This window comes from Lithobates pipiens, unplaced genomic scaffold (genome assembly GCF_037356315.1).
Source record: "Lithobates pipiens isolate NorthernLeopardFrog02 unplaced genomic scaffold, aLitPip1_a1.2 Scaffold_28, whole genome shotgun sequence".
In the NCBI taxonomy this organism is placed as follows: Eukaryota; Metazoa; Chordata; class Amphibia; order Anura; family Ranidae; genus Lithobates; species Lithobates pipiens.
Genome location: NW_027507789.1, coordinates 192,683,352 through 192,706,425, shown reverse-complemented (window position 1 = coordinate 192,706,425; position 23,074 = coordinate 192,683,352). Strand labels below are relative to the sequence as shown.

The 23,074-nt window shown below is 45.2% G+C and overlaps 2 protein-coding genes across 2 annotated transcripts in view; one reads left to right on the top strand and one right to left on the bottom strand.

The window, feature by feature from the left end:
- OSER1 (oxidative stress responsive serine rich 1) overlaps positions 1-23,074 on the bottom strand; it is an 88,236-nt gene that overhangs the window by 40,629 nt on the left and 24,533 nt on the right. The gene's annotated exons all lie outside the window — the stretch shown is intronic.
- The window catches only part of GDAP1L1 (ganglioside induced differentiation associated protein 1 like 1), an 86,157-nt gene continuing 71,490 nt past the window's right edge, over positions 8,408-23,074 (top strand). The window contains exon 1 of the mRNA XM_077460211.1: positions 8,408-8,748. Coding sequence (XP_077316337.1) covers positions 8,569-8,748 — 180 coding nt within the window. The 5' untranslated portion in view covers positions 8,408-8,568. The remainder of the gene's footprint in view (positions 8,749-23,074) is intronic.

Sequence of the window (23,074 nt, the reverse complement as noted above, 5' to 3'; positions counted from 1 at the left end):
ACACACTGTCTGCATTTGGGTCTGCACACCTGCACCCACACACCTGTCAAATTAGGACCTGTGGCTGTGTTCATACAGCTGCTGCATCCCCATAGCATAACATAGGCTTCCTGCAAATCGGCGGCTATTGCCTGCAATGGAACCGTCTGGTGACGCCGCACCAATTCCCAAAAGTGGTTTCTGTACTAGTTTTGCCGATTTCAGGTACGATTTTATTAGACATCTGTGCAGGAAACCGCACAGATGTCTCTGAAATCGTCTGACTGACATGCGGAAATGAAATCGTGCGAGTTCAGCTGAGCAGTGTGAACCTGGGCTCACCCTGTACAGGCCACAGCACCCATGTGAATGAGCCCCCACTTACACACAGAACTTTATTAATGCAATACAGTTTTATCTTTGGACATAGGGGGCTTTACAGGGCACCGTGATTTCTAACAGCAGCCAAAGATGGATAGCACCATTGAAGTTCACATAGCTGGTTGTGCCCAATTAAAGGCTAGCTCAAAATATCAGTTTTTTTTAGGATTCCTGGAAAGACTCCATTTGGGTCCACAGACCAACCAAGACCAAATTGGGGAAAAGCTGACGGGCTACAAGGGCATAGTAAAGATTTCTGGAAAAAATAAAATACAAATATTTTAAAGCTACAACATTTTATTGTTGGACTTTGCACCCTAGTATGTATGTTAATCGGCGCTGGGATGGTCCTCTAAGTCCAGTCTGACTTCCCGTTACGCAAGGTGTCATGCCAAGAGGTCTTAACAGTCAAGTCATATTTCTAAAACAGGGAGATGATCCCATCACCTTGTTACCTGCTCTTAGGTCATGACAGTCTTGGTTAATGGAAAATCCGAGTCTTGTGTTCTGCTTAACACAGCACACTGCCAATCAGACCCTCCATCCTCAGCTGGGATCCCAGAAACCATGGAGCAGATACAAGAGGTGATCAGAAGGGCCAGATATGGGAGGAAAGTGAAACTTACAAGGGGCTGAAGACCCTTCACCCTCATGTAACAGAACTGGGTGTCTGGAGCATACACCAGTCTGAGGATTGTCTCCCTGTCCCCATGTGACAGACCTAAGTGTCTGGAGCTTACAATAAGATAAGCTACCTCTCCCTGACTCCATATGACAGCACCCGGGATGAGGTACCTCTCACCAAACTCCATGTGACAGTGCCAGGTGTGGAGCTTGCACAGAGCTAAGGACTTTCTCCCTGCCCCCACAAGATAGTGATGGTCTAGGGAGCTTATGACTTCCATGTTAGAGTGCTAGTTGTCTGGAGCTTACACAGGATATTCCCCTACCCCATTGTTAATGTGTTGGGTGTCTGAAGCTTACACAGAGCTGAGGACTCTTTCCACACCATGTTACAGTGCCAGGTGTCTGAAACCTACATAGGGCTGAAGACTCTCCCTTCACCCTCATGTTACAGAACTGGGTGTCTGGAGCTTATACAAGGCTGAGGACTCTCTCACTGTCCCTAGGTGACAGAACTAAGTGTCTGAAGCTTACACTGAGATAAGGTCCCTTTCCCTGACTCCATATGACAGCACCCGGGGTCTGAAGCTTACACAAGAACGAGGTCCACCTCACCAAGCTCCATGTGACAGTGCTGGGTGTCTGGAGCTTAAACAGGGCTAAGGACTCTCTCACCACTTCCATTTGAAAGTGTCAGATTTCTGGAGCCTACACAAGGCTGAGGACTCTCTCGCCACTTCCATTTGACAGTGCCGGGTGTCTGGAGCTTGCACAGGGCTGAGGATTCTCTCGCCACTTCCATTTGACAGTGCCGGGTGTCTGGAGCTTACACAGGGCTGAGGATTCTCTCGCCACTTCCATTTGACAGTGCCGGGTGTCTGGAGCTTACACAGGGGTAAAGACTCTCTTTCCATCCCCATATGACAATGTGCCTGTATGACCAAGAACCCTGGGTTGTCACCTAGGGAGGAAGGGGAATGCTTTACATGTACCCCATACCTTTCTTCCATTGTCCAGGACAGCGACTCCAGACCACATCACACCAACCTCACCTGAAAAAACCATACGCAGAGTGACAGGACATTTTAAGTGGGGTGACACTGATGCATCTGTTGGAACACTGTGCCCCCATCGGTACAAACTAAGAAGAACAAGACGTCTTATGCGTCTGCCCCCGTTCATCCCACACCTGTCACTTTTCTGGTACACGGTTCCAATTTTCCAGGCAGCCAATAAATTTGGCAGGGGATCCTGGATACAGCACGCTGTCCTGATACAGCACATCCATTTTTCCATTAAGGATTAACGTGAGGAATAATCTTAAAGAGTTTTGTAGGGTGGGGGCCCATCTGTTATTGATATGATGCAGTTTTGATGGACCGGAGTGATATATGATCCCCTGCAACACTGGACTGCAAGTAGCACTGACAGCTAGAAGTTATGTGAGAGCTTAAAATAGTGGCGGTAATTATACACAAGAGGAAATTAGCAACAACTGACAAACCCCTTACAGGGCAGACTTTCTTAAAGAATTTTATATATATATATATATATATATATATATATATATATATATATATATATGTGTGTGTGTGTGTACATAGTATCTCACAAAAAGTGAGTACACCCCTCACATTTTTGTAAATATTTTATTATATCTTTTCATGTGACAACACTGAAGAAATGACACTTTGCTACAATGTAAAGTAGTGAGTGTACAGCTTGTATAACAGTGTAAATTTGCTGTCCCCTCAAAATAACACAACACACAGCCATTAATGTCTATACTGCTGACAACAAAAGTGAGTACACCCCTAAGTGAAAATATCCAAATTGGGCCCAATTAGCCATTTTCCCTCCCCGTTGTCATGTGACTTGTCAGCGTTATAAGGTCTCAGGTGTGAATGGGGAGCAGGTGTGTTAAATTTGGTGTTATCGCTCTCACTCTCTCATATTGGTCACTGGAAGTTCAACATGGCACCTCGTGCCAAAGAACTCTCTGAGGATTTCAAAAAAAAGAATTGTTGCTCTACATAATGATGGCCTAGGCTATAAGAAGATTGCCAAGACCCTGAAACTGAGCTGCAGCACAGTGGCCAAGACCATATTGCAGTTTACCAGGACAGGTTCCACTGCTGCAGAGGTTGAAGGGGTGGGGCGGCCTTGTTTATATAGGCAGAGCTCTGTCCTGTGTGTCTTACTGACGATCATCAGGTGCCGACAGTCATCTATTGGCCGACACCCTCTGATCGGCGCCTGTTGTGGATAATCACAGCACAGCCGGGTCGCCGGCGGCACGTGAACGTGCCCCCTACCTGGAACTGCCGGATCACATACCCGGTACATAATCCAGCACAGCAGAGCCGCCTTGCGTGTAAGTGATACGTAGCGGAAGAGGATAGTGTTGGCACACACCATTATGATTTACAAAGTAGGTGTGATATCAGTTTGCAAGATGATATGTATATATGTATATAGATAAATCTATAAATAAACACACACACAGTTCAACTATGTAACTAGCTGCTTAATTGCCACTGCCCTTATTAACCCCAATCAAAATCTTACAATAAATTACACCAGATCCATCATGTGATAAAGATTAAATATTGCATATTAGTACATTCTCCAATAGGTGGAACATTTACTTATTTCCATTGTCTCACTTTTGTAAATCAAACTGTTTACAGAAATCAATAGCTTAAGCTGTACTTTACATATACATGTGAATGAGTTATCAAAGTGACTCACACCTTATCAGAAGACTCATTTGGCAGACAATCAATGCTGATTGTCTGCTTGTCTACTTAGCTACCCCATAGTGCTCTGGAATTCCTTTGTCCTCTCAATCATATGCATTTAAAAACAAAGGTTTTAAAACCATAATAATAATAAAAATAAAAAAAAAAGCTAAAATAAAATGTTAGATGTTCCCTAATGCTTAGGAATCCCAAAATGCAGCCTTCTCTAATATGCAAATATTGACTTAGGAGGGATCAAGAGCTGCTTCATATACAAACACTCATATATTGCGTGTCCAGGAGTCACTTGGTGGGTTTGGTTTCTCACTACTGATAGTGCTAAATTCAATGGCCATGAGTACGCATGACGCATAGACTCATTCACACTGTGAGACATTTATTCTACAATTGTCACCTTTGACCTGTTTTAGAACTGTTTTAAAGTATAACTAAAGGAAAAACATATATTTTTTTTGTTTTGGATAGAAAGGAGGGGGGTTTGAACACCTGTCAGTTTGTATTACTGTCTGTGCCCCCATTAAGGAGATTTGTCCTGTTTACTATTACCATTGAAAGTGAAAGTAAAAGAAAATTCAAAATTTTGGGTTGTCCCCAGAAATGTAATAGAGGGGAAATCTTCCAATAGGGACACTAGTTCTGGTGATCTGTGGGTCCCCAAGGAATTCCCTTTATTTGCAGCAGTGGCGGCTGGTACTCAAAATTTTTGGGAGGGTGCAAACAAACTGAAAAATTCAGAAAAAAAAAAAATCAATTGCAGCCTCACTGTGCCCATCAAACCCAGCCACTGTGCCCATCAAGCGCAGCCACTGTGCCCATCAAACACAGCCACTGTGCCATCAAACGCTCCCACTGTGCCCGTCAAATGCTGCCACTGTGCCCATCGAATGCCGTCACTGTGCCCGCAACCTGCCTGGCACTTGCCCTGTCTCGGTGGGGCAGCAGGTGATGATGGCGGGCGACGAACAGTGTCCTCCATGCTCCTCCATGTTCTTGATGTCTTCTCCCGTCCTCTGCTATGATTGGACGTCTGATAGGCGTCCAATCACAGCACCTGTTGTTTCAGCCAATCAGGTGACAGGTAACAGACCCGAACACCTTATTGGCGTAGAGGCGGTTCAGCATTAGGAAAGCGAATATTCATTCGCTTTTCTAACACAACTGGGTGAACTGCGAGCGCCAAGCATGGCGCTCACTGTTTAAGTTTTTTGACACCTATTAGAGCCTACAGCTCTAATCAGGTGCTTCAAAAACATACCCCCGCTACTGTAATTCATGCGCCCGAAGAGGGGCCGGGCGCCTGAATAGGGGGTGGCAGCGGCCATTGATAGATTCATGCAACGCATGAATATTATCTATTAGTGATAGAGGGGGTAGCTGGAGAGAGGAGGCGCCCTTATGGACGCACTGCCACTGATTTTCAGGGATTTCCTCTCACTTCCTGTTTGGCCATGGGACAGGAAGTGAAGGGAAATCTCCCCAATGGGACACAGATGGCGAAAACAAATCTGACAGGAGTTATAAGTTATAAGTTTTGCCTATAGGTCTACTTTAAATTTTCCATACACAACTTTATCCACTAGATGGTGCTATTTGAACAAGCAGTGATTGCAGGAAACTTATTCAGTTTTTAATTGTTCTGATAATGAATTTAAAAAATCACAATAAATTGTTAAGTAGCAGAATAAAAAAAAAAAAGGAGTATTTTTTAAAAATTCTACTTATTTACATATAGTAGGCTGTGTCATAATAAAGTGGCTATATTCAGATTCATGTCGATCAAGATCTAATAGAGATGCCGCGGTGGAAATTGTAGGACAGCTTTGATAATTGGCAATAACAAAAATAGAGGAAATTGTGTGGCTTTATCAGAAAGATTAGGGATGCATAATTAACTAAGGGGTATATTTATAAAAATCAATCTGCTGATCATTTGTATTTATATATGTATATATTTTTTTGCTAAACTTTCTTCTATTAAAATGTAAAGCAGGGAAAAGAAACAAATGGATGTGTAGTAGGTTAGGCACACAGTTAACCCTTAACCCCAGTCAGTGTCATTAGTACATTGACAGTGTATATCATTGGCACTGATCACTGCATTAAGCCGGCCATAGATTTGAATAAATTTGAATCCAAATTTTATATTTTTGAAAATCGTAACTAAGAATTTTCGTACGAATTTCACACCATTAGTGGGCCGCAGCAACAGCTGACTTCCGTGCGGCCACCTGAATTTGAGTGATCGGGCATGTTAGAAATTTTTTTGAAAAACAAAACAAATTTCTAATCAATAATGGGAGAATCCTGCGAGAAATATAATGCAGGAAAGCGTGCGCTTTTGTACATGTTTCCGCACGGCAAATGGCGTGAACAAATCTATACACAGGAGCTTTTTTGGCAAAAAATAAATAAAAAACACACCTATAGGATCAGTAAAATTCTTACATGCACATGCATGTAGCCTAACACAGCCATGGGTCACCATTGTCACCAGTCATTGCTGGAGTCCATGTAAACAGGAAGTGTCTGTAAAGATACAGCAGGAAACCAGCAGCACAGGGTTGATTAAGGCCTCATGTACACTGCAGCTGTTAAACTCATGTTTAGGAGCAGTTGGGTGTATTTTTTCAGCAGCCCCTGAACTCTCCTCTCTTATCTTATGTGTATGTGCACTCAGTCATTTCTAGTAGCTTGGAGGCAGTTGAGTTTACTGACGTTTTATTGAAAGCAGAAAAATCGCGTTCAGAACTGTAGTTTACCAGCATTTCAAATGCAAACTGCTTGTAAACGTGGTAACCTGCGTTTCTGTGCATTTGCACTCATAAAAATGTGGGGGGAGGGAACGAGAGAGAGGGGGAGGGGGAAGAGGGAGAGGGGAAGAGGAAGGGGGGGGGAGAGGGAGGGGGGAAGAGGGGGAGGGTGAGGTTGAGGGATGGGGGACGAGGGAGGGGGTAAGAGAGGGAGAGGGGAAGAGGGAGAGAGGGAGGGGGAAGTGGGAGAGAGAAAGAGAGGGAAGGAGAGGGAGGGGGGAAGAAAGGAAGAGAGGGAGGGGGGAAGAGGGAAGGGGAAAGAGAGGGAGGGAGAGGGGGAGAGGGAAGGGGAAAGAGAGGGAGGGAGAGGGGCAGAGGGAAGGGGAAAGAGAGGGAGGGAGAGGGGGAGAGGGAAGGGGGAAGAGGGAGAGAGAGGGGGAGATAGGAAGAGAGGGAAGAAGAAGGAGGGAGGAAGAGAGGGAAGAAGAGGGAGGGAGGAAGAGAGGGAAGAAGAGGGAGGGGGAAGAGAGGTAAGAAGAGGGAGGGAGGAAGAGAGGGAAGAAGAGGGAGGGGGGAAGAGAGGGGGAGAGAGAAGGGGGGAGGGGGAAGAGAGGAAAAGAGGGGGGAGTGGGAGAGGGAGGGGAAAAGAAAGCAAGAGAGGGAGGGGGGACAAGAGAGAGGGAGGGGAGAAGAGAGGGGGGTGAGCGAGAGGGAGGGGAAAAGAAAGGAAGAGAGGGAGGGGGAGATTGAGGGAGAGGGGGAAGAGAGAGGGGGAGAGGGAAGGGGGAAGAGGGGGAGAGGGAAGGGGGAGGGAGGAGGAAGAGAGGAAGAGGAAAAGAGGGAGGGGGAGGGGAAAAGAAAGGAAGAGGGGGGAGAGATTGAGGGAGAGGGGGAAGAGGGAGGGGAAGAGGAAGAGAGGGAGGGGTTGAGGGGGGAAGACAGGAAGAGGGTGAGAGGGAGGGGGGAACAGAGGGAGGGGGAAAGAGGGAGAGGGGAAGAGAGGGAGGAGAGGGAGGTGGAAGAGGGGGAGAGAGAGAAAGAGGGAGGTAGGAGGCAGAGTGGGAAGAGGGGGAGGGAGAAGGAGGGGGAAGAGAGAGAGGGGAGGGAAGAGGAAGAGAGGGAGGGGGGGAGAGGGAGGGGGGAAGAAGGAGGGGGAAAGAGGGAGGGGGAAGAGAGGAAGTGAAAGGGAGGGGGAAAAGAGGGAGTGAAAGGGAGGGGGGGAAAGAGAGAGGGAGGGGGGAAGAGGGGTAGAGGGAGAGGGAAGAGGGGGAGGGGGGGAGAGAGAGATCCATAGGTAAAGCACATTGTTCTCTCTGCTGCTGCTTGCTCTTCTTTCACAGAATGGCTGAAATAGTTAATATTGTACTTGTTTTTCATGCACTGTACACATTTGCACTAATACACACCTCCTGAGTTATCTGTAGAAAATGCTTCTAAAACGCAAAGGCTCATGAATGCCACGAAACACACATAAACGCGGTATGTAAAAGCGACAAAACTGCCGTTTTTAAACATTGGTTACTGGCTATCAAGTTTCCAGCTTTTGGATGAGGTTTTCAAACATCCTGTGTACACGAAGCCTTACTAAAACTAGAGAGTGCAAAATCTGGTGCAGCAATACATGGTAGCCAATCAGCTTCCAGGTTTTATTGATAAAGCTTAAATGAACAAGCTGACATTAGAAACTGATTGGCTTCTATGCACAGCTGCACCAGATTTTGCACTCTCCAGTTTTAGTAAATCAACTCCTATATGTCATTCAGCAACAGTAGAAAATGAAATTGCGAATACGGAGTTGACCTTCAGGAGTAGAGAAGGAATTCCAGAGGGACATAGATGGGGGATGAATACTTGAAGCGGTGATTTTTTTTTTTTTTTTTTACACCCAGGCAACTGTTGTGTGTAGATGTGCGAGCGCCTCATTGTCAGCATCAGCATCTCTTAGCCAGCTAGCATCAGATGAGTAATGGGAGGATGCTGAGCTGTTGGTGATGTCCATAGAGCCATGTGATGCTCTGTGCTAGAGCAGCAGCCCCTCTCAGCCGTCTCCTTTTCTTCTGTCTCCGGCTGTCATGGCGACTGCCAGCAATGTTACTCCCACTAATTGCAGCTGGTGGCCTATTTCAGCTATAGACAACGATGCAGGCAAAACCGACGAGGGCCAGGAAGAGCCCGAAGCCTCCAACCCAAGCCCCAAATCCAAGGACAAGCTGGTGCTGTACCACTGGACCCAGTCATTCAGCTCTCAAAAGGTAAGAAGAGCAAGCATTGGGGCTATTTTCAGGGATTTGAATGAAAAGCAAGGGGAAGGGAGGGGGTTCAATGCAATTTCAATGCATAGAATGCAAGCTGCAATATCCCATTTTTCTTACACAAACAGGGAATATGGCTTGTGCTGAGCAAACATGCTTATGTTTCCATTCAGGGGATGCCCTCTATGCAACAGTCTTGCAAAGATTTGTTATTCAGATTCACCTAAAAGACCGGGTGGAGGGTTAAAGACACTGAACTGCACCATATATTGAGCTACAGGCACCCACCGATCTATATGAGGCCATAGAAATCTAGAAATTGTATAGAAATGTGTATAGGATGTAGGTTTGCAAGATCTGCAAACAGACAATTTCATATTTCTCTCCTATTTTTATCCTATCAACTGTCATTTGTCTACTGCCATTTATTATTCTGTAAAAATGTTATCCTATCTATCGATCTATCTATGTTTCAATCTATACTATGTATCAAGCATATCGATTTATAACCATCTATCAATATCCAGATCTATGTATTCATAGGTCCCTATATATCATCCAATTGGAACTTAATGTATAAAATAATAATAAATATACACACATGCATATACTGTACATCTCATATCTTATCCTATAACTTCATGGTGATGCACAGTCATGCCTGATCATCCTATAGAAGGTGTTCTTACACACCAGTATATTTTTGACTCTGTGCCATCTATAAGGGGCCCAAGCTTTTCCTTTTCCGGCTCATGGGCTTGGCACAGCACTATTTGGCCTTGAGTTGAGCTTGTGTGTAGTTAACCAAGGTATTATCAGCATATGCTGTATTTAATGACTGGGGAAATTCTCTGCCTGGAATTGAAATGGCTGACCCGTTTGACCTTATCTGCTGTATTGACTGAAAATGCCACACTATATTAAATCCTTTTCAGCAGCTTGGGAGATATAGAATCCCCAGAGGCAAATGTCAGCTGCTCCTATAATATAGCATCACAATGCAAACATTCAACATCTACAACACACACACACACACACACACACACACACACACACACACACACACACACACACACACACACACACTTTATTGTCAAAAGTATTGGGACACCTGCCTTGCGTGCACTTTAATGGCATCCCAGTCTTAGTCCGTAGGGTTCAATATTGAGTTGGCCCACCCTTTGTAGCTATAACAGCTTCAACTCTTCTGGGAAGGCTGTCCACAAGGTTTAGGAGTGTGTGTATGGGAATGTTTGACCATTCTTCTAGAAGCGCATTTGTGAGGTTAAGGAGCTGATGTCGACAAGAAGACCTGGCTCGCAGTCTCCGCTCTAATTCATCCCAAATGGGTTCTATCGGGTTTAGGTCAGGGCTTTGTGCAGGTCAGTCAAGTTCCTCCACCCCAAACTTGCTCATCCATATCTTTATGGACCTTGCTTTGTACACTGGTGCGCAGTTATGTTGGAACAGGAAGGGGTCATCCTCAAACTGTTCCCGCAAAGTTGGAAGCACAAAATTGTCCAAAATGCCTTGGTAGGCTGACGCCTTAAGAGTTCCCTTCACTGGAACTAAGGGGTCATGCCCAACCCCTGAAAAACAACCATACACCATAATCCATTCTCTGCCAAATGTTTTGGATCAGTGCACAAAGAAAGGTCCATAAAGACATGGATGAGCGAGTTTGGGGTGGAGCAACATGACTGGCCTGCACAGAGTCCGGACTTCAACCCGATAGAACACCTTTGGGATAAATTAGAGTGGAGAATGCAAACCAGCATTTCTCCAACCAACAGCAGTGTCTGACCTCCAATGGTCAAACATTCCCATAGACACACTCCTAAACCTTGTGGACAGCCTCCTCAGAAGAGTTGAAGCTGTTATAGCTGCAATGGGTGGGCCAACTCAATATTGAACCCCATGGACTAAGAGGCCGTTAAAGTTCATGTAAAGCATGTGTGCCCAACCAGTGGCCCGAGGGCCACATGTGGCCCGCGGAGCCCTCTGATGTGGCCCGCGACCTCCTTCTGTAGGATGGCGGATTGGCAAGCCCAGATCATGGGTTGCAGACCCGCCATCCCAGAGCATCTGTGTTGTTAATGAAGTCGGCAAAGCAAACGGTTGTGAAGCAGAGCTTTACAAGCTGATGCTTTCTGTATACTGCCGTCTGTTCCCACAGGCGGAGTGATACCAAATGCACTCTGACGGGGACAGCAACAGCAGCCAATACCTGAATGGAAGACTGTTATTAAAGGTCAGATTATTACTAAAATTGCAGTGTATATATGGGCATATCTGCACAGTGGTTACTGGGCTGCTTTGGTGTGCTTTCAGAAAGTGCACCACACCTGCAGGATATAATAGAAGTCTATGGCAAAGTGTAGCTAACCCGCAGGAAAGACACAGGTGCACTGCTCTGCATTAGTGTGAAAGGCTCCTTTCACACAATCGGTCCGACCCAATCCGACCCTCCATTTACCTCTATGAAATCAGATTTGTGTCCTTCAGATTTGTGTCCTTTTACATCCTCCTACCTCCAATCTGATTCGCTAAAATCCCCTTCCATCTGGGCAGATCAGAGGACCGATAGAGTAGCGTGGGTTTTGTCCGTGTCCTCTCTGCACGGACCTGTCATCCACCTGCTCTGCTCATTGTGGCCCACGACCGGCTATCAAGTCGCTTAAGTTGCCCTTGCTCTTCAAAAGGTTGGGCACCCCTGATGTAAAGGCAGGTGTCCCAATAGTTTTGATAATATAATGTATGTGGTTTGATGGTTGTGTTTAAGATCTTTTTTTTATAAAACCTTTACTATTGACATATAGGTGTGTCTTTTGATCTAATCTGGTTGGACCTCCAGCCATATACAATTATTGGCCAATGCAATTTATTGTCACCTCGCGGTATAAAGAGGGCATGTGCAATATGGTAGGATAGAGTGCAAAAAGATATTTCAAAAAACCTAAACAATATCAGAGTGGAGAAAAATCTGTAGAGAACTTCTGTGTAAACCCATGCATGCACCAATTACCCAAAAAGGTCTGAAATGACCTTTCTTTGGAGTATGTAAATGTGTTCCTGTACCCAATACAAATTATACTAGCTGAAACAGTGTGTAAAAGGCAGGTATGGAGAGTTGCTGGCACATACCTGGTTTCTGAATACCAAAGAACCCTCTGGGGGTGTGCTACTGTAAGCTCTTGCTTGAGGTGTTTGTATTTGTATTAGTGCATTTGCAACAGAAACAACTGAGTACTGTCTATCATACTCTTAATTTGGATCTAACATACATTTTTTGTCTATCATACTCTTTTAATTTGGATCTAACATACATTTTTTCAGGACAAGCTTTCGGGGCATGTCCCCTTCTTAAAGGTCCAAGCAGTACTGCTCAGACCCTGAATACTGCTCGGACATTGAAGAAGGTTCATACGTCGAAAGCTGGTCCTGAAAAATTGTATGTTAGTGCAAATTTAAAAAAAACTATTACGGACAGTATTCAATTGCAACTGTAAGCTCTGAAGTTGGAGGCCTGCCACTCTATCTGTTGAAGTTCAAGCTTCTGGATGAATGTATTGCATTGAGAGATGCAGGAGGCATGAGCAAGACCCAACATCAGAGCTTAAGGCTACCATTTGTAGTCCAGGGGCTTCTGGGGTGCCCATGACAACTACATGTCTGATGAAGTTGATGGTTATACTATATAACTTCCCTTTTGTCTTCCTGAAGGTTCGATTAGAAATTGGCAGCTTAAGGCCAATGGCAGAAAGCCACAGAAGCTTGTAAATTGGGTACACCAAGGCACACTCTCCATGCCACAAAAGCCTATACAAGCGGTTTAAAACCTGTTATCAGCCACACAGAGTGCTTTGTTTAAAAAAAAAAAAAAAGTATGGAAATTATAACCAGAGAAAAACGTTTTACTCGTTGGTGTCTATGTTTCATTTTTTTTTTACCCAGCTCTTCACACAAACCAAAGCAACACTCAAGTCATTAGTGTTGCACTTTCTCCTCTAGGCCCTGTATGAAAAAGGGCAACCTCTCCCTGATGCTTAGCACTGTCCCTGACAGACAGGTGACTGTTCCCTACTCTATCCACACACAAAATGCGCACCAAACCCAGAAGCCAGGGTCCTAAATAGACTCTGCCTGACCCAAGATGGACACCAAAGTTACATGGGATGCCAGCATCCAATTGGTTGCTGCCTCTCTGTGACTGAAGAGATCATAGAGGAATGAGACTCCTCTTGACTTCATCCTCCACGTGCGTCACCGCTACAGATGAGTTTCACCTGCAGTGGAAAAAAATAGATTGCACCTACAAGTGCGTATAAGGCTGCCTAGCGGCTATTGTCTGGTTTTGACAGGCAGCTTTCTCTATATTCAGAAAAAATCACTAGGGCTTGCGTTGCTCTGAAATAAAGATTCAAAAAGGTCAGCTTGACTCTAGTGATATGTTTAATAGATACTATTGTGAACATGTTTTATACTTCCTGCTGTGACCTTCTCATATCATGTGCTGCACCATTCCCACTATATTTTAGTGTAGAATGGGGAAATATCACTTGAATTCTAACATAGCATAGACATATTTTTAAAAGGGGACTGTAGGTTTTGCCCTGCCTGTGATTGGTGAATTCCCGCAGTGAAGAAAGACCATGTCAGTGTATATGGTGTGGTGCAGTTTTGTGGAGACCTGAGGGGTGAAAGGTCATGTCTTGGATTTCACTATAACAGGTGAATTAGAAGGCACCATGTAGTTGGGGTTTGGCTTCCTCAAACCAAAAAGGCACAGTTGAATATGCTCCTCATGGGGACCTTTGAGCATGTCTCCTCTGTGTAGCAGAGGCAAGCAGAATAGTCATTCCACTGTATGGCGTAAATGGCCTAAGAGAAAGTGTTCCTATGGAAACTTTGATAATGATGTGAGACTGATACTTAAACTTTAAAATGGAAAGTTGCTGCTGTTTATTCTACTCAGAATAAAAACACTATTCGCCCTTGTACACACGGTCGGAGAATTCCGACGGAATGTGTCCGATCGGACCATTTTGTCGGATATTCCGACTGTGTGTGGTCTACATCGGACTGTTTCCGTCGGAGTATCCGACGGACCAAGTTTTCCAACTTGTTGGTAAAATTTTCCGACAAAATGCTCCGATCGGACATACTCCAATCATGTGTAGAGAATTCCGATCGGACAAAGTGCCACGCATGCTCAGATCAAATTCCTACACCAAAGCTATTGGCTACTAGCGTGAACGTAGTCCCGTCGTAACGAAATAACGTAATCACGTCGGATTTTCTGACAACTTTGTCCGACCGTGTGTATGCAACAGTTTCGGACAAAATCCGACGGATTTGGTTGTCGGAATCTCCGACCGTGTGTACAAGGCCTTCAAGTTTGGAAGTTGACTGCAGATGTGTGCACACTGATCAGGGATTGACTAAGGCCACAAAGAAGTCAAGAATGTATAGATGGTCAGGGCCACAGGAGAAGCAGCTGTAGCCAAAGAACTTGAGTGTAGTTGACCAACATGGAGGCCTTCAAGACAGTATCGGATTATAACCCCCCCCCAAGTCGTAAAAGAGGTCAGGAGAGGAAATTATTAGTAATTTTCTTTTAACATAGAAGAGGCACTTGTGAAATTTGCATAACCCTAACTTCTAATTATGTCTTGACAATCTGGAGAGGCCCTTGGGGAGAGTCTAGCTGCATGAGTTCTATTGATGTCCAGTCCATGACAGACTGGAGCCAGCTTGAAAAACGACTGCAGTCAGCATGAGGGGAGAACTCAGTTATATGCAGCCCAGTGAGGTCTTATTTGTTACAGTCTTCAAAGGCACTAGGAGAGAACGCAACTGTATAAGGCCACGTAATATTCTGGCACTAAGAAAAAGCTCAGCTTTAGGAGGCCTAGTGATGTCCTGTCCGTGACAGGCTGAAGTGGAACTAAGAGGACAGCTCAACTCCATGAGGCCTAGTGATGTCCTGTCCATTACAGGCTGGAGTAGTACTAGGGGGAGAGCTCAACTGCATGGGGCCTAGTGATGTCCTGTCCATGGCAGTCTGAAGAGGTACAAGGGGGAGAGATCAACTGCATGAGGCCTAGTGATGTTCTGTCCATGGCAGTCTAGGAGAGGTAATAGAGGGGGGAGCGCAAAACTGCATGAGGCCTAGAGCTGTCCTATCCATGACTCTGGAGAGGTACTAAGGGGAGAGCTCAACTGCATGAGGCCCAGTGATGTTCTGTCCATGACAGTCTGGAGTGGTACTAGGGGGAGAGCTCAACTGCATGAGGCCCAGTGATGTTCTGTCCATGACAGTCTGGAGTGGTACTAGGGGGAGAGCTCAACTGCATGAGGCCCAGTGATGTTCTGTCCATGACAGTCTGGAGTGGTACTAGGGGGAGAGCTCAACTGCATGAGGCCTAGCAATGTCCTGTCCATGACAGTCTGGAGAGGTACTAGGGGGGAGCTTTCCACAGGGGACATGACCTCAAACTATATTCAAAACTAATTTTAGAAAGTATTATTTTACCGAAAGGGTAGCTGATGCTTGGAACAGACTTCCACCAGAGGTAGTAAGTCAGTCAACAGTAAGTGGATTCACACATGCTTGGGATAAACATAGGGGCAGACTCAACAGACTGCTTGGTCTTTCTTTTGTCGTCACTTTTCTATGTTTCTAAGGCAATCTGGATTGGTACTATGGGAGAGCTGAGCTTGGATGAGTCCTAGCGCTATCCTGTCCATGACAATCTTGAGAAATACTAGAGGAGAGCTGAGCTGCATGAGGGCTAGTGATGTCCATTCCATGATAATCCAGAAAGACACTAGGGGAAAGCTCAGTTACATGAGGTCTAGGGATGAGTTCAGCTGCATGAGTCCTAGTGATGCCCAGTCCATGACAATATGGAGAGGTGCTAGGGGAGAGCTCAGTTGCATGAATCCTAGTGATGACCAGTCCATAACAATATTGAGAAGTACTAGGGGAGAGCTAAGCTGCACAAAATCTAGTGATACCCAGCCCATGACATTAAGAAGAGAGGCACTAGAGGAGAGCTCAGCTGCATGAGTCCTAGTGATGCTCAGTCAATGGCAATATGGTGAGGTACTAGGAAAGCTTAGCTGCATACGTCCTTGTGATGCCCAGTCCATGACAATATGGAGAGGCACTAGTGGAGAGCTCAGCTGCATAAGTCCTAGTGATGCCACGCCCATTACAATATGAAGAGGTACTAGGGGAGAGCTCAGCTGCACGAGTCTTATGCCGCTTACAGACGATCGGACATTCCAACAACAAAACCGTGATTTTTTTTCCGACGGATTGCCTTTTGCATACACACGGTCGCACAAATGTTGTCGGAAATTCCGATCGCTAATAAAGCGGTGATGTACAACACATACGACAAGCCAAGAAAAATTAAGTTCAATAGCCAGTGCGGCTCTTCTGCTTGATTCTGAGCATGTGTGGACTTTTGTGCGTTGGAATTGTGTACACACGCTCGGAATTTCCTACAAAGAGTTTTTTTGTCAGAAAAATTGAGATGCAACTCTCAAACAGTTGTTGTCGGAAATTCCGACAGCAAATGTTGGATTGAGCACACACACGGTAGGAATTTCCAACAACAAGCTCACATCAAACATTTGTTGTCAGAAATTCCGATCGTCCAGGGGCGGACTGACCATTTGGCCACTCGGGCACTGCCCGAGGGCCCCGGGCCACTAGGGGGCCCCATCAGAGTTGCCAGCTTCACTAAAACCAGGGACAGTATGTAAAAATCTGTGGTTTTTTTTTACATCTGTCTCTGAAATGTCCCTTACCGACATCTTTTTGGTCTAAAAATCCTGAGATTATAGCTGCCCCACCTCTCCAGTACCTTCTCAGCCAATAGAAACATGTCTGTGTATACTGCGTGTACATGTATGTGTATACTGTGTGATTATATACTGTGTGTGTGTATACTGTGTGGCCCCATAATCTCTGATTGCCTGGGGGCCCTATAATCTCCTATTGCCTGGGGGCCCCATGAGTTGTCAGTCCGCCCCTGCGATCGTCTGTATGCGGCATAAGTGTTATCCTTTCCATGACAATCTGGAGAGGTACTAAGGGAAATCTCTGCTGTATAGGCACTAGTGATATGCTGTCCATAGAAAGAAAAGCATGTAGGAACAGGTTAACCAAGTGGTGAGTGTGGCCCAATAGCTTAATAGACTATTCTGTATAGCTGCTGCATGAGGGGATTGTGAAGAAGTATCTAGAGTTCTCATTCGGTCGAAGCATTATTACTACCTACGATTTCCTTCTGTTGGGAAACCAAAGGCGATATATGCCAGACCCCCATTAAACATGTATACACAAACATATATTAGACCCATAGGGAAAGTCATATTTGCTCATTATATAAGCAAGACCATCTTCCATAGGAGAACTGAGCAATCTGAAAGCTTGTGAATGCTCTTATTTTACTGTAAGTATACCAGACCAGATCTGTTTTCCTGAAACAATATACTACCTGCACACTCTAATGCCCCATAGACACATGGTCGGACATTCCGACCACAAAATTCGTCTGATTTTTTCAGACGGATTTTGGCCGAAACTAGTCTTGCATACACACGGTCGCACAAAGTTGTCGGAAAATCCAATCGTTTGGAACGAGGTGACGTACAAAACGTACGACGGAACTACGTGGAGGCTAATAGCCAATAGCTTTCGTCTCCAAATTTTTTCAGAGCATGCGTGGCACTTTGTGCGTCGGAAATTCTCTACATGCGATCGGAAAAATTGCGATCGGATTCTGTTGTCAGAAAATTTTAGATCCAGCTCTCAAACTTTTTCCTTCGGAAATTCTGACGGAAAAAGTCCGGTAGAGCCCACACACGATCGGATTTTCCGACAACATAATCCGATCTGACTTTTTCCGTTGGAATTTCTGACTGTGTGTATGGAGCATTGCATTGTAAACAGCTTGCAATGCTACTGTTAGGGGGAACCAAGCTGGCTTTGGTTAGGCTTAATCATGGCAAGGAAATGGTACCTTTTATTTTACCCCAAAAAGAAGTGTGAATTGGGAATGTTGATATGTACCCTGTGAATTAATTTAACATTGTATTTTAATTAGACATTCACTTAAAGCAATTCTAAACCCAACAACAAACATTTTATATATTTCGGACTACCCTTCCTTAGGTGTGGTGGTTACAGTACTTTACTTTTTTAGGCTTTTTAAACATATTTTTACCTGATCATCCTGCCAGTAACACGCTTCCTGTCCTTGGGTGACAACGGTCACTCACTACACTGTATCGATGGAGAAGCAACGTTGTCACCTAAGGGTTGCTCTCCTGATTTAGACTACAAACATCCCCGTATACCCCTGACCCCTCACCTTATCTCCGTTACATATGGAGGACATGTTCTGTTTTCAGAAATAGCTGGGAAAGCTGATATTTTGGTTTAGTACAGAAAAAGTTACAAGGACAATGGGTTTCTGGTAAGATCAACAGGTATTCTATGCCTCCCAAGAAAGACAATCCTTCTCTTTCCCCATTTGTCCATGCTGCAGATGGAGAAAAACAAAGAAGTTTCCTATTGGCTGCTATAGACAACGCTTGTCTCACTTCCATAATGCGGTCTGATGTCCCAGCACAGCAATAAAGATACGTCAGCGCTGGCAGATATTTCATTTTCCCTCTTGGTATCAATTTAATGCGCAGATTAAAAGATCTCTTAATTACAGCATTGTCAACCTTGAGCTCTGTATGAAGAGATTCAGCCTCTCGATGCCGACTGTTTCATCTAAAAGCTGCACATAGGCCCACGCCTATTTCGGTACAGAGATCAATGAAGCTGCTTTGTTTAATACCCATTAATAGAAGACCACCATGGGATTGGCGCTATTAGGATTTTATGCGGCCAGTCGATAGTCGTTCCATTACTGCAAGGGTCGTGATAAGGTCTAGAAAGTGGCATGGTAACCGACACAAGCAGACAAATTAGTATGTGGTTGATCTTACCTGGATTTAATAAGCTAGAACTGTTTTAAGTCAAAGAACACCTCTAGATAAATACATCCAACCACCATTTAGTTCTCTTATTTATTCCTGATGAGGTTACAAAATCTTTTCAGTTAAGTTAGTATAATTACCTGTAATCTGTCTTTATACGAAGATTCTCATTGTGGCAAGGCGGTAGGCACACTAAGCTGCAATAGGCGGTAGCACACCAAGCTGCAATATGCGGTAGCACACCAAGCTGCAATAGACAGTAGGCTCACCAAGCAGCAATAGACGGTAGCACACCAAGCAGCAATAGGCAGGAGGCTCACCAAAGGAGCAATAGGCGGTAGGTTCACTGAGGAGCAATAGGCGGTAGGCTCACCAAAGGAGCAATAGGCGGTAGGCTCACCAAAGGAGTGATAGGCGGTAGGCTCACCAAAGGAGCAATAGGCGGTAGGCTCACCAAGCTGCAATAGGCGGCAGCACATCAAGCAGAAATAGACGGTAGTACACCAAGCAGCAATAGACGGTAGCTCACCAAGGAGCAATAGGTTGTAGGCTCACCAAGGAGCAATAGGCAGTAGGCATACCAAGCTGCAATATCCAGTAGCGCATCAAGCAGCAATAGGCAGTGGCACACCAAGTAGCAATTGGTTGAGCTGTCATTTGTTTTGGTTTGGGAGTTCAATTTAAATGGCACCCCAATCCATCATCTCCATAAATCAGCTGTATCACAGCACACCACAATGCGTAATATGGTATGAAAAATAGAGCAGAACCAATTTTTTTCCTGCACTGGGGGCTTTATCATGCAAGTGTGAATGGATCCTAAAGTTGGTCTTACCTGGATTTAATAAGCTAGAACTGTTTTAAGTCAAAGAACACCCAACCACCATTTAGTTCTCTTATTTATTACTGATGAGGTTACCAAATCTTTTCAGTTATGTTAGTATAATTACCTGTAATCTGTCTTTATACCAAGATTCTCATTGCGGCAAGGCGGTAGGCTCACCAAGCAGCAATAGATGGTAGCACACCAAGCAGCAATAGGCGGCAGCACACCAAGCTGCAATAGGTGGTGGCACACAAAGCAGCAATAGACAGTAGGCATACCATGGAGCAATAGGCGATAGACACACCAAGGAGCAATAGGCAGTAGTACACCAAGCAGCAACAGACGGTAGCACACCAAGCAGCAATAGATGGTAGTACACCAAGCAGCAATAGACAGTAGGCACACCATGGAGCAATAGGCGGTAGGCACACTAAGGAGCAATAGGTGGTAGGCACACCAAGGAGCAATAGGCGATAGCACACCAAGCAGCAACAGACAGTAGGCACACCATGGAGCAATAGGCGGAAGGCACACCAAGGAGCAATAGGTGGTAGCACACCAAGCAGCAACAGACGGTAGCACACCAAGCAGCAATAGATGGTAGCACACCAAGTAGCAATAGGCAGTAGTACACCAAGCAGCAATAGACAGTAGGCACACCATGGAGCAATAGGTGGTAGGCACACCAAGGAGCAATAGGCGGTAGGCACACTAAGGAGCAATAGGCGGTAGGCACACTAAGGAGCAATAGGCGGTAGGCACACCAAGGAGCAATAGGCGATAGCACACCAAGCAGCAACAGACAGTAGGCACACCATGGAGCAATAGGTGAAAGGCACACCAAGGAGCAATAGGCAGTAGGCACACCAAGGAGCAATAGGCGGTAGCACACCAAGCAGCAAAAGACGGTAGCACACCAAGCAGCAAAAGACGGTAGCACACCAAGCAGCAATAGATGGTAGCACACCAAGCAGCAATAGGCAGTAGTACACCAAGCAGCAATAGACAGTAGGCACACCATGGAGCAATAGGCGGTAGGCACACCAAGGAGCAATAAGCGGTAGGCACACCAAGGAGCAATAGGCAGTAGGCACACCAAGGAGCAATAGGCGATAGCACACCAAGCAGCAACAGACAGTAGGCACACCATGGAGCAATAGGCGGTAGGCTCACCAAGCAGCAATAGGCGGTAGGCTCACCAAGGAGCAATAGGCGGTAGCACACCAAGCAGCAACAGACGGTAACACACCAAGCAGCAATAGACAGTAGCACAATTGATTGCGCTGTCATTTGTTTTAGTTTGGCAGTTCAATTTAAATGGTACCCCAATCCATTTTTATAAATCAGCTGTATCACAGTACACCACACTGCGTAATATAGTATGAAAAATAGAGCAGAACCAATTTTTTCCTGCACTGATCAGTATAAATGGGCTTTATCACGCAAGTGTGAATGGACCCTATAGCTGACCCATTATGGGTGTGTGTTTACTCTGCAAACCAATGGGCGGAAGTTGAAGTTTATAAGCAGGCTTAAGCTAGCCATACATTAGTAGATTTGCAAATGAACGTTCATACAGAAATAGACATTTTACAGTCCAACAGACAAGGTATGTTGGACATGTTTGCAAGTGAGTCTGCAAGGCATTGCCCCATCATGATCAGTGGATGGCAGGTGCAATGCCAGGCTTTGGCAGACTCTTCTTCCAGTTCCCTGTTTGTAATGAGGTTCAGGCATTCAGTAGGAGAGCTGAACAAATTCTAATGGACTACAAGTACTGTGATCACCACACTTGTATTCCATTGAGAACTACAAGTCTGCTGGAGTGGAAGACAGGACTTGTAGTTCCTTCATTCATAGAGATATGTGAATGAATGATGTGGATGTGTGTGGTAGAGACTATTTTAACTCTAATGCCGCGTACACACGACCGGACTTTCCGGCAGAAAAGGTCAGACGGAATCATTTCATCAGATATTCCAATCGTGTGTGGGCTTCATCTGACTTTTTTTTTCAAAAATTCTGATGGACCTAGAAATAGAACATGTTTTAAATCTTTCAGACGGAATCAATTCCTATCGGGAAAACCGTTCTTCTGTATGCTATTCCGACGGACCAAATACGACGCAAGGGCAGCTATTGGCTACTGGCTATTGAACTTCCTTTTCTAGTTCCGTCGTACGTCATCACGTTAGAAACAAACGGAATTTGGTGTGATTGTGTGTAGGCAAGTCCGTTCGGCCGGAACTCCGTCGGAAACTCCGTCTGTCGTGTGTATGCAGCATAACAGCTGCTTTGAGGGGGGAGGAAACTCAACCTTTTGGGGGGGGGTGGTGGGGGACCTTTTTGGGGGTGAGGGTCCACTTGGCACCATGTTACACCCAAACTATGGGTGTAACAGTCCAAAAGTGGAGCTACCCGTTAAGAGCTTGTTCGCACTATATCCAATAACCTGTGTAGTCTGCACAGATCAATGCAGACTAACTCCTAGGGCATATTGAAACAATTGTTTTCTCTGTGTCCTGTTTGCACCACAATGCTGCCTTGAGGAGGGTTGCAGTAAAAATGAAATGTTACAGACATGCCGTGCTCTTTCTCAAAACGCTGGACCCATTTCATGTCACTGGTGGTCACCGCATGGAATTGAATGAAATGTAATTTTAATAAACTTAAAACAGTATTTTGCATTGTAATAACACAGGCATCTCCCATACACAACGGTCACCAGCCTGCACGCTAAAGCAGCTTGTTTTAATATTTGAGCCGGTGTGAACAAGCCCTTATACAATGCATACACTATATTACCAAAAGTATTGGGATGCCTGCCTTTACACACATGAACTATATTGGCATCCCAGTCTTAGTCCGTAGGGTTCAATATTGAGTTGGCCCAACCTTTGCAGCTATAAAAGCTTCAACTCTTCTGGGAACGCCGTCCACAAGGTTTAGGAGTGTGTCTATGGGAATGTTTGATCATTCTTCCAGAAGAGCATTTGTGAGGTCAGACACTGATGTTGGACTAGAAGGCCTGGCCTGCAGTCTCCGCTCTAATTGATCACAAAGGTGTTCTATAGGGTTGAGATCAGGACTCTCTGCTGACCAGTGAAGTTCCCCCAACCCCAAACTCCCTCATCCATGTCTTTATGGACCTTGTTTTGTGCACTGGTCCAAAACATTTGGCGGTGGGAGGGGGCATTACGGTGTGTAGGGTTGTTTTCCAGGGGTTGGGCTTGGCCCCCTAGTTCCAGTGAAGGGAAATCTTAAGGTATCAGCATACCAAGACATTTTGGACAATTTAATTCTCCCAACTTTGTGGGAACAGTTTGGGGATGGCCCCTTTCTGTTCCAACATGACTGCACACCACTGCACAAAGCAAGGTCCTTAAAGACATGGATAAGCAAGTTTGGGGTGGAGGAACTGACCTCAACCCGATAGAATGCTTTTGGGATGAACTAGAGCGGAGACTGCGAGCCAGGCCTTCTCCTTCACAT